Source organism: Rhinoraja longicauda, chromosome 4 (genome assembly GCF_053455715.1).
Source record: "Rhinoraja longicauda isolate Sanriku21f chromosome 4, sRhiLon1.1, whole genome shotgun sequence".
In the NCBI taxonomy this organism is placed as follows: domain Eukaryota; kingdom Metazoa; phylum Chordata; class Chondrichthyes; order Rajiformes; family Arhynchobatidae; genus Rhinoraja; species Rhinoraja longicauda.
This window is the reverse complement of record NC_135956.1, coordinates 85,590,911-85,603,297: the sequence shown is the minus strand read 5'-3', so window position 1 is coordinate 85,603,297 and position 12,387 is coordinate 85,590,911. Positions and strand designations below refer to the sequence as shown.

The 12,387-nt window shown below is 47.4% G+C and overlaps 1 protein-coding gene across 1 annotated transcript in view; it reads right to left on the bottom strand.

Annotated features, from left to right (window-relative positions):
- Positions 1 to 12,387, bottom strand: part of stac (SH3 and cysteine rich domain) — an 80,667-nt gene that overhangs the window by 28,414 nt on the left and 39,866 nt on the right. The window contains exons 4-5 of the mRNA XM_078398451.1: positions 7,857 to 7,938; positions 7,059 to 7,168 (exon numbers count right to left, since the gene is read on the bottom strand). Coding sequence (XP_078254577.1) covers positions 7,059 to 7,168; positions 7,857 to 7,938 — 192 coding nt within the window. The remainder of the gene's footprint in view (positions 1 to 7,058; positions 7,169 to 7,856; positions 7,939 to 12,387) is intronic.

Below are 12,387 nucleotides of genomic sequence, written 5' to 3'. Positions count from 1 at the left end.
TGGGGAAGTTTAGACCATGGGATATATGCATCCGCTGCTCTAGATGTAAACTGATCTATATCGGCGAAACCAAGCGCAGGCTCGGCGATCGCTTCGCTGAACACCTGCGCTCGGTCCGCATTAACGCAACTGATCTCCCGGTGGCCCAGCACTTTAACTCCCCCTCCCATTCCCAGTCTGACCTCTCTGTCATGGGCCTCCTCCAGTGCCATAGTGAGGCCCGCCGGAAATTGGAGGAGCAGCACCTCATATTTCGCCTGGGCAGTTTGCAGCCCAGTGGTATGAACGTCGACTTCTCCAACTTCAGATAGCTCCTCTGTCCCTCCCTTCCCCTCCTCCTTCCCAGAGCTCCCTCTATCTTCCTGTCTCCACCTATATCCTTCCTTTGTCCCACCCCCGACATCAGTCTGAAGAAGGGTCTCGACCCGAAACGTCACCCATTCCTTCTCTCCCGAGGCTGCCTGACCTGCTGAGTTACTCCAGCATTTTGTGAATTAATGGGATATATAGAGGTGGGTATGATGAGGATTATGGATTGTCCCCCATCCTAGGGCATAGATGTAAAGAAATGAGCCCCAGTAGCTCTGATTCGGACTCTCGTCAGTACGATAGGGAGACTAATTACTCACACGGTACCTCTGACAGCCTCAGAGAGACAGACGATTGTAAATGAACTGCCTGTTTCAAAGAGGAACAATGGTATTTTGGGATAGGTTAGGAAAAATAAAGGAGGTTCATAGTCTTGCTAACGACGATATTAATTTGATCAGAAAGAACAAAGTACGTTCGGCAGTCTGGGCACCTTTGCGCCAAATTTCACGAGACAGGTCCTGGGTCAACAACAGGCATTAACTAATGAACAGAAGGTTGATGTTTTTAAGGAGGTTGTAAAGAAATGGACTGGGAAGAGTCACAACAAACTGGCCTGGTAAACAGGGATCAAGGGAGAAGGTAGAAGACTCAGCAGAAAGAAAGTTTCTGGCTCAGACTGAATATTCAGGGCAAGGTAAACCGTGAGAGAAATGAGAATATGTTCCTGAAATTATTTTAACACGGAATGGGGCCTCATTTAAAGATTATATTTTCCCTGGTGGGAAATGATTTTAATGAGATATTGACCTGGGTGTTGAGAGCTCGAGGATAATTTGGGAATTTAGGCCAAAGGAAGCATAACAGGAGATGTGAGCAACCAGGAATGTTAGAAGTGTGCGAATATTGTGAGATTCAGCACATTGCTAGTTAATTTGCATTCAAAAAGATTTTAGAAAGCATGGTATCACAAAATGCTGGAGTAACTCAGCGGGTCAGGCAGCATCTCAGGAGAGAAGGAATGGGTGACGTTTCGGGTCGAGACCCTTCTTCAGACTGATGTCAGGGGAGGGGGCGGGACAGGTCCCACTTAGGCGAATTTGTAGGCGACTGCCGGCGACTGTCAAAGTCGTAGCAGATCGCCAAACTTTTCTTTTACCCGACGACAATGACCGCGACAATGCCGAGTCAGGTCGAGATTACAGCGTCTTCGGAAACATCGCGAAATTCCCACGCTGTCAATGCTTCTCCGGCGTCCTAATTTTCGCTGAAATCACTGACAAGTCGGTAATTACTTGAGAGTTTTGAAATATAACATCTTGCCCGGGTTACTTGAAAACCAAGCTTCACGGTAACAAGGTGTAAACTGGATTGACTTTCAGTCCACTAATAGCAGTATTAAGAAATTTAATTTTAAAAGTGGTTAAATGGGCATTCTTTGAAAATGTACGGGAGATGCATATCTGGTTTCTGGGTTGCATATCTGGGTTGGGAGCCCACTTTAAATGTAATCGCTGATGGCCATAAACATCGCAAAAATTCCTACGCTTACCTGACCGTCAAACTGCCGCCTCCAATCTACCTGTCAAATGTCCTGACGGTAAATAAATTGGTTAAACACAAGTATTTTATGGTATCTTCGAATTACTTTACTTAATTTAATATTACGTGCTTCTAAATGCATCTAAGACAACCTAGCAAACCTGGGGACAGCATGCGACAGCGCCCGCAATAAGCTACGATACCTGGCGACAAGCCGGCTGTCGCCGAGAAATTTCATACCGGTTGATTTCTCAGTGACGCGCCGAGATCCACTACGATTCTTTGAAGACTCCTCACGATCATGCCCGTGACACCCCGGCAAACTGTCAGCCTAGTCGTCGGCAGTCGCCTTAAAATCGCCTAAGTGGGACTGGCCTTTTATTCCAGCATTTTGTGATGCCTTCGATTTGAACCAGCATCTGCAGTTATTTTCCTACACACCTTTAAAAAGGTGCATGATGAAAGTGAGTGCAAAGATTGTCAAATTATTTGTGAGATCAGTTCTGGGAGAATGTAGAATAGTCCAAATGGGAGAGGATGTGACTGAATGATTCTGCTCCTTTCTGTGAAATATATTTGTAGTATCTCTTGTGTTTTTAGAGTGAGTGTCCCTTTAAAAGGTTGTGTGAGGGGGCCTCTCCACCCCAATGAATCTTTCATTGTTTGGACATTTGTCAGAAGCTTTCAATGAGAAAATTAACTGTTTATTCTTTGTTTTTTTTACAACGGTTTTAACAAAGGACAGGTGCAAATGTGCAGTTTTGTTTTGCCGTATCTGTGTTTTAAGTTTGTTTGCTTTTTAGTTTAGAGATACAGAGGGCGGAAACAGGCCCTTCGGCCCACCGGGTCTGTGCGATCAGCAAACACCGCACACTAACACTATCCTACACACACTAGGGACAATTTTTACATTTACCAAGCCAATTAACCTACAAACCTGTACGTCTTTGGAGCGTGGGAGGAAACCGAAGATCTCGGAGAAAACCCATGCAGGTCACGGGGAGAACGTACAAACTCCGTCCAGACAGCGCCCGTAGTCAGGATCGAACCCGGGTCTCTAGTGTTGCATTCGCTGTAAGGCAGCAACTCTACCACTGCGCCACCGTGCCGCCCCTAACTCACAGTAGACAATAGGTGCAGGAGGAGGCCATTCGGCCCTTTGAGCCAGCACTGCCATTCAATGTGATCATGGCTGATCATTCTCGACCACTACCCCGTTCCTGCCTTCTCCCCATACCCCCTGACTCCGCTATCCTTAAGAGGCTCTATCTAGCTCTCTCTTGAATGCATTCAGAGAATTGGCCTCCACTGTCTTCTGAGGCAGAGAATTCCACAGATTCACAACTCTCTGACTGAAAAAGTTTTTCCTCATCTCCGTTCTAAATGGCCTACCCCTTATTCTTAAACTGAGGCCCCTGGTTCTGGACTCCCCCAACAATGGGAACATGTTTCCTGCCTCTAACGTGTCCAACCCCTTAATAATCTTACACGTTTCGATAAGATCCCCTCTCATCCTTCTAAATTCCAGTGTATACAAGCCTAGCCGCTCACTCATCCCTTCCTACCCTAACCGCCCCCTTCTCAGGTACTTTCTCCTGCAACTGGCCTGGTGAGACCGCACCTGGAGTACTGTGTGCAGTTTTGGTCTCCAAATTTGAGGAAGGATATTCTTGCTATGGAGGGCGTGCAGCGTAGGTTCACTAGGTTAATTCCCGGAATGGCGGGACTGTCGTATGTTGAAAGGCTGGAGCGATTGGGCTTGTATACACTGGAATTTAGAAGGATGAGGGGGGATCTTATTGAAACATATAAGATAATTAGGGGATTGGACACATTAGAGGCAGGAAACATGTTCCCAATGTTGGGGGAGTCCAGAACAAGGGGCCACAGTTTAAGAATAAGGGGTGGGCCATTTAGAACGGAGATGAGGAAGAACTTTTTCAGTCAAAGAGTGGTGAACGTGTGGAATTCTCTGCCTCAGAAGGCAGTGGAGGCCAGTTCGTTGGATGCTTTCAAGAGAGAGCTGGATAGAGCTCTTAGGGATAGCGGAATGAGGGGGTATGGGGAGAAGGCAGGAACGGGGTACTGATTGAGAGTGATCAGCCATGATCACATTGAATGGCGGTGCTGGCTCGAAGGGCTGAATGGCCTACTCCTGCACCTATTGTCTATTGTCTATTGTCTATTGTCTATTGTCTATTGTCTAACTGCAGAAGATGTGTAACACCTATCGCCATATCTCCACCCTCGCCTCCATCCGGGAACCCAAGCAGTCATTCCAGGTGAGACAGAGCTAAAGTGCACCACCTCTATCTAACCTCATCTACTCCTGCATCCACAGTTCCTGGTACGACCTCCCGTACATCAACAGGACCATGTGTGGGCTTGGCGACTGTTTCGAGGAACACAAGTGGTCGGTCTGACAAGGGCGACTGGATCTCCTGGTTCCTAAACATTGGAAATCCTCTTCCCTGACTGACGTTTTCTGTCCTGGGCCTCTCCCCCTTGCCAGAGTGAGACCACATACCAAGACAAGCTGGAGGAACAACAACCTCACATTCCACTTGGGTGGCTCACAACTCACAGTGTGAACACTGAATTCTAGAATTTTAGGTCACGTCTAATCACGCTCCCCTCCCCACACCAAGATTCTTCCACCTCCTCCCATGTGCCTCACCTATTTCTCCCCTTCCCTTCCATCTACTCTCGATTCACAATTGTCTAACACGTTTTGTTTCATCTCTGGCCTTTGTCCAATCATCTTCCTATCAATACACAATAGACAATAGGTGCAGGAGGAGGCCATTCAGCCCTTCGAGCCAGCACCGCCATTCACTGTGATCATGGCTGATCATCCACAATCAGTACCCCGTTCCTGCCTTCTCCCCATATCCCCTGACTCCACTATCATTAAGAGCTCTATCTAGCTCTCTCTTGAAAGCATCCAGAGAATTGGCCTCCACTGCCTTCTGAGGCAGAGAGTTCCACAGATTCACAACTCTCAACACCTCCCCCCCTCCCTTGCCTGTTACCTGCCAAGCTTTGCCCTGCCCCTCCTCTCCTCTCACTTTCTTCCCCCCCCCTACATTCCATTAGCACCAAAGGGACGACGGTGAGCAAGGTGGGCCAAAAATTGTCGCGCTATCGTGCACCGGTTCGGCTGTAGTTCAGGAACAAACAAACAAACAAACGAGAGCTTTAGCATATAGACGGGCAAAATGTGGGCAGCAGGGACTAGCTGAGAATGCCAATTTAGTCGGCACGGACAAGTTGGGTCAAAGGGCCTGTATCTGTGCTGTAAAATTGTGTGACATAATGATATCACATGGTACATTGACATGGGAAACATGGTCAATTTTCCAATTTGCTTTCGTGCAGAATGGAGCTTTCGAGCATACAGCAGGGAATTTCAGCACAGAAATTCTGTGTGGCTACAAATTGGATACCACATCTTCTAAGCACAAGTTCCCGCTGAGGTGCTTGGTTTCAAATCCGCAATCTATTCAATCTATTCCAACATTCTTGGCATGAACCCACTGTGAATGCAGAGGTAAATATATTTTTATACACCTGGCTTTCCTTATTTCAGAATTATTGACCAACATAAAGACTTAACATTTAATATGGGGGACAAACAAAAAGGTTTTAAAATCATTCTCATCCCAAGCTCCTGTTGGCAAATGTTCATTGTGGCTGTATTTATAGAGTCAGAGAGTGATAGAAACATAGAAACATAGAAAATAGGTGCAGGAGTAGGCCATTCGGCCCTTCGAGCCTGCACCGCCATTCAATATGATCATGGCTGATCATCCAACTCAGTATCCCGTACCTGCCTTCTCTCCATACCCCCTGATCCCTTTAGCCACAAGGGCCACATCTAACTCCCTCTTAAATATAGCCAATGAACTGGCCTCAACTACCTTCTGTGGCAGAGAATTCCACAGATTCACCACTCTCTGAATAAAAACGTTCTCATCTTGGTCCTAAAAGACTTCCCCCTTATCCTTAAACTGCGACCCCTTGTTATGGACTTCCCCAACATCGGGAACAATCTTCCTGCATCTAGCCTGTCCAACCCCTTAAGAATTTTGTAAGTTTCTATAAGATCCCCCCTCAATCTTCTAAATTCCAGCGAGTACAAGCCGAGTCTATCCAGTCTTTCTTCATATGAAAGTCCTGCCATCCCAGGAATCAATCTGGTGAACCTTCTCTGTACTCCCTCTATGGCAAGAATGTCTTTCCTCAGATTAGGAGACCAAAACTGTACGCAATACTCCAGGTGTGGTCTCACCAATGCCCTGTACAACTGCAGCAGAACCTCCCTGCTCCTATATTCATGCTCCTGCTCCTATACAACATGGAAACAGGCCCTTTGGCCCAACTTGCCCACACAGGCCAACATTTCCCAGCTACACTAGTCCCACCTGCCATATCCCTCCAAACCTGTCCTATCCATGTAGCTATCTCACTGTTTCTTAAACGTTATGATAGCCCCTACCTCAACTACCTCCTCAGGCAGCTTGTTCCATACACCCACCACCCTTTGTGCGAAAAAGTTACCCCTCAGATTCCTATTATATCGTTTCCCCTTCACTTTAAACCTATGTCCTCTGGTCCTCGATTCACCTCTTTTATCAGGAGATTTATATTGGATGTAAAAATCAGGAGCACCCATTTTTTTTGTACCAGCATCTGCAGTTATTTTCCTACCCATTTTTTAAAATATCCATTCTCAGCAGTCAGAGTGGGTCCAGGAAATTGGATTTGCCGTAATTGTATCATATTTACCATTAACAAAGAAGACACCACTCCACGGTGTAGAGACGGCACGGTGGCGCAGCGGTAGAGTTGCTGCCTTACAGCAAAGCAGCGCCGTCAGAGACTCAGGTTCGATCCTGACTACAGGCGCTGTCTGTACGGAGTTTGTACGTTCTCCCCGTGACCTGCGTGGGTTTCCTCCCACACTCCAAAGACGTACAGGTATGTAGGTTAATTGGCTGGGCAAATGTAAAAATTGTCCCTAGTGTGTGTAGGACGGTGTTAATGTGCGGGGATCGCTGGGCGGCACGGACTCGGTGGGCCGAAGGGCCTGTTTCCGCGCTGATTCTCTAAATCTAAAATCTAAAATATCTAAATGCTTCCTCTGCCAAGTTATCGAGTAACAGTTGAACAACGAATCAAATGCAATAGCCAAAATAATTATTTACAGCGTGGTGTTGGGGCGAGTCTGATCCAAGGCCTGACTTCTTGGACCTCTGTGCCAGCGATGTTCCGAACCGCAGCGTTTCATACACTGGGTCAACTTTACTGCTGCAAGCTTTATCGGAAAATAAAGGGACAATTAAGAAAAATCACCCACAGGGTGTCATGCAAATAAACTCCATCCAAGGACCCAAACAGTCTTTCCAGGTGAGACAAAGGTTCACCTGCACCTCCTCCAACCTCATCTATTGCATCCGCTGCTCTAGATGTCAACGTATCTACATCGGCGAAACCAAGCGCAGGCTCGGCGATCGCTTCGCCCAACACCCGCGCTCGGTCCGCATTAACAAAACTGATCTCCCGGTGGCTGAGCACTTCAACTCCCCCCTCCCATTCCCAGTCTGACCTTTCTGTCATGGGCCTCCTCCAGTGCCATAGTGAGGCCCGCCGGAAATTGGAGGAACAGCACCTCATATTTCGCCTGGGCAGTTTGCAGCCCAGTGGTATGAACATTGACTTCTCCAACTTTAGATAGTTCCTCTGTCCCTCTCTTCCCCTCCCCCTTCCCAGTTCTCCCTCTATCTTCCTGTCTCCACCTATATCCTTCCTTTGTCCCGCCCCCCCCTGGCATCAGTCTGAAGAAGGGTCTCGACCCGAAACGTCACCCATTCCTTCTCTCCCGAGATGCTGCCTGACCTGCTGAGTTACTCCAGCATTTTGTGAGTAAATCGATTTGTACCAGCATCTGCAGTTATTTTCTTATAAGACATATATCCCTTTGGAATAATTGTAACGGTACTTACCAATAGGCATGACCTCTTTGATACAGGAATATTGTTCGTGGATTAATAATGGGGAGCTGTAGTGACGCTGGAAACCCTTCGGCTATCAACAGAGAAAAGACATCCGAGCGCAATTAGTTCACACACGGTATGGAAGGGTGCAATCCACCCAACACCTATTCTGACACCACTTAGTTGTGGAAGATGCTACATACCATTCTTTCATGCCCTGGGAATGGCATAGAATGCTCTACATTTAACAAAATAGCTCAAACAGCATTGGCGTGCAGATTAACACAGCAGAGAGAAAGTTTAGCAATAAATACCAGCAGAGAGAAATGTGCATTGCAAGATTCAGAAAGCAAGTCTGTGATCGATTTACTAAAATCACCATAAAAACAGACAATAGACAATAGACAAAAGACAATAGACAATAGACAATAGGTGCAGGAGGAGGCCATTCGGCCCTTCGAGCCAGCACCGCCATTCAATGTGATCATGGCTGATCATTCTCAATCAGTACCCCGTTCCTGCCTTCTCCCCATGCCCCCTGACTCCGCTATCTTTAACTCTATCTAGCTCTATAGACAATAGACAATAGACAATAGGTGCAGGAGGAGGCCATTCAGCCCTTCGAGCCATTCAATGTGATCATGGCTGATCATTCTCAATCAGTACCCCGTTCCTGCCCTCTCCCCATACCCCCTGACTCCACCATCTTTAACTCTATCTAGCTCTCTCTTGAAAGCATCCAGAGAATTGGCCTCCACTGCCTTCTGAGGCAGAGAATTCCACAGATTTACAACTCTCTGACTGAAAAGGTTTTTCCTTATCTCCGTTCTAAATGGCCTACTCCCTTATTCTTAAACATAAAAACAGAATTAGATAACAAATTTCAATTATCAAATTAAAATGGCATTCGATTGAAATGACCATGGTGCTATCAACACCAACATGATTGCTTCTTAAATGGCCTCAGAATGGTTCTAGTAAGCCACCGGAAGGAATTAATCTACTTCAGTGATTCACAAGCATCACAGCCATCTTCACGTGGGAACGAGGGAAGGGCATTAACAACACAGTCAGTGTTAAATCAAACAGCACGAGGCTGGATTTAAGAGCCCTGAGCCACAACGTCACTGAAGAACTAAGTCGGTACGATAGACTATTACCTGAATGGTGGCCGATTAGGAGAAGGGGAGATGCAACGTGACCTGGGTGTCGTGGTACACCAGTCATTGAAAGTAGGCATGCAGGTGCAGCAGGCAGTGAAGAAAGCGAATGGTATGTTGGCATTCATAGCGAGGGGATTTGAGTATAGGAGCAGGGAGGTTCTGCTGCAGTTGTACAGGGCATTGGTGAGACCACACCTGGAGTATTGCGTACAGTTTTGGTCTCCTAATCTGAGGAAAGACATTCTTGCCATAGAGGGAGTACAGAGAAGGTTCACCAGATTGATTCCTGGGATGGCAGGATTTTCATATGAAGAAAGACTGGATAGACTCGGCTTGTACTCGCTGGAATTTAGAAGATTGAGGGGGGATCTTATAGAAACGTACAAAATTCTTAAGGGGTTGGACAGGCTAGATGCAGGAAGATTGTTCCCGGTGTTGGGGAAGTCCAGAACAAGGGGTAACAGCTTAAGGATAAGGGGGAAGTCTTTTAGGACCGAGATGAGAAGGGGTTTTTTTCACACAGAGTGGTGAATCTGTGGAATTCTCTGCCACAGAAGGTAGTTGAGGCCTGTTCATTGGCTATATTTAAGAGGGAGTTAGATGTGTCCCTTGTGGCTAAAGGGATCAGGGGGTATGGAGAGAAGGCAGGTACAAGTTATTGAGCTGGATGATCAGCCATGATCATATTGAATGGCGGTGCAGGCTCGAAGGGCCGAATGGCCTACTCCTGCACCTATTTTCTATGTTTCTATGTTTCTATGACACGATAGAACTTTATTTATCCCAGGAGGGGAATCGATCTGCCAACAGTCATAAAACACAAAAGAAACGTGAAACATGAAATTAAAGTGACGAATGGAAAGTCCAGGATCGGGGATGTGCAAAGATTGGGGGGGGGGCGGGGGGGAGAGGGAAGGGGAGTCAGTCTACCCCATGACAGAAGGGGGAGGAGTTGTACAGTTTGGTAGCCACAGGGGAAAAGAGGATCTCCTGTGGCGTTCTGTGAAGCAAGTCATCAGATATGTCGGTGTTTGTTCAAGATGCTCAACTGACATCATGGTTATTTGTGTAGGAAGGAACCGCAGATGCTGGTTTACACCAAAGGCCGACACAAAATGCTGGAGTAACTCAGCGGGACAGGCAGCGTCTCCGGAGAGAAGGAATGGGTCGAGGCCCTTCCTCAGACTGAGAGTCGGGGAGAGGGAGACACAGAGATAAGGAAGGATAAGGTGTGAAAACGAGACGCCAAAGAAAAATGTGGAATAGATCATTCAGTCCGCCTCAACCAACCTGATCTCCCGGTGGCTCAGCACTTCAAACCCCCCCTCCCACTCCCAGTCTGACCTTTCTGTCATGGGCCTCCTCCATTGTCAGAGTGAGGCCCAGCGCAAATTGGAGGAACAGCACCTTGTAGGGACATAGGGATTGGCTGGGAGAGTTCGAACCCTCGGATTGGCTAGCGAGGTCACCAGGTGTGCCAGCGCGGGAGAGATAGACAGTCTAGCGTTGAACTCCAGTTAGGTAAGACGTTAGGTAGTTGTCTACAGTTTGAGTGTTGCGATTGTCACGGAGTTTTTGGATCATGCAATAAACTTCGTCTGCAACACCCATCCGCTATCAGACTCGCTACAACCTCACATTTTGTTTGGGTAGAACATTGACTTCTCTAACTTCAGATAGTCCCTACTTTCCCTTTCTATCCCCTCCCCCTTCCCAGTTCTCCCACTAGTCTTCCTGTCTCCGTCTACATCCCATCTTTGTCCCGCCCCCTCCCCCGACATCAGTCTGAAGAAGGGTCTCGACCCGAAACGCCACCAATTCCTTCTCTCCCGAGATGCTGCCTGACCCGCTGAGTTACTCCAGCATTTTGTGTCTACCTGCGTGTAGCTAGGAGAAGGCGACAACGAAGCATACAGAGATAAAATTTAATCGGGGGACAGTCAGACTGGTCGGAGAACTAGGAAGGGGGAGAGATTAATTTGGTTGTTTAGAGGAAACTGTGGTACACCTTGAAAAGCAGAGTGTTCCCTCATTGTCCTGTTATAGACAATAGGTGCAGGAGGAGGCCATTCGGCCCTTCGAGCCAGCACCGCCATTCAATGTGATCATGGCTGATCATTCACAATCAGTACCCGGTTCCTGTCTTCTCTACTGTTTTCTTAACGTAAAGTAGCTGATATAAACGCACATTCTCAGTCTGCCTGGACCCTACCTGATCTCCCGGTTGCCAAACACTTGAACTCCCTTTCCCATTCCCACACTGACCTTTCTGTCTTGGGCCTTCTCTACTGTCAGGTGTGAGGCCAAACACAAATTGGAGGAACAGCCTCTTATATTTATAAGAAAATAACTGCAGATGCTGGTACAAATCGATTTATTCACAAAATGCTGGAGTAACTCAGCAGGTCAGGCAGCATCTCGGGAGAGAAGGAATGGGTGACGTTTCGGGTCGAGACCCTTCTTCAGAAGACCCTTCTTCAGAAGAAGGGTCTCGACCCGAAACGTCACCCATTCCTTCTCTCCCGAGATGCTGCCTGACCTGCTGAGTTACTCCAGCATTTTGTGAATAAAAGCCTCTTATATTTCACTTGTTCACCTTACAACCCAGCGGTATGAATATTAATTATCCAACTTCAAGTAACCCTTGCATCCCCTCTCTCTCCATCCCTCCCCCCCCCCCCCCCCCCCCACACCCAAATCGTACCAGCTTCAAAGTCGTCTTGAGTCTCAGTGTCCGTTTTCACCCAGCACACTGCTAACAATGGCCCTCTTCCTTTATTATCGTGACTTTCTTTTGCATTCGTCTGTTCCACGTCTCTCTATGTCACTGGCTATCTCTCTCGTATCCCTTTCCCCTGACTCTCAGTCTGAAGAAGGATCTCGACCCTAAACCTCACCTGTTTCATTTTCTCCAGAGATGCTGTCTGACCCGCTGAACTACGCCAGCTCTATGTGTCGATCTCTCCATTCATCTTCTGACGGATTGGGGATAGAACCAGGAATACCAAAAAAATTCCCCAATAATGGAGAGATCCAGCAGCGTGAGAATATGGGGTAAGCAAACAGGACTACGAGGAGGGCAAATTTCTTCTCCCAAAAGTGCTGGATCCTGTGGGATTCCCAACAAAAGACGGCAGTAATGGCCGTATCATTGAATACATCCATGAACAGTTCGATAAGGCTATAGCAGCCGACACTTACTTCCTTGATTCAGTTTTATTTTTTCGTGGATGCAGAGGCTGGTGGGGTGAAAGATGAGAACCAGGGGAACACTATCCTTGTTCCATCTGGGGAAAGGAAGAGAGAACAGAACGGCAGGACACAATGGAGACATGGGTGGGGGATCCATCCACAACAGTTGGGGATGGGGGGGGGGG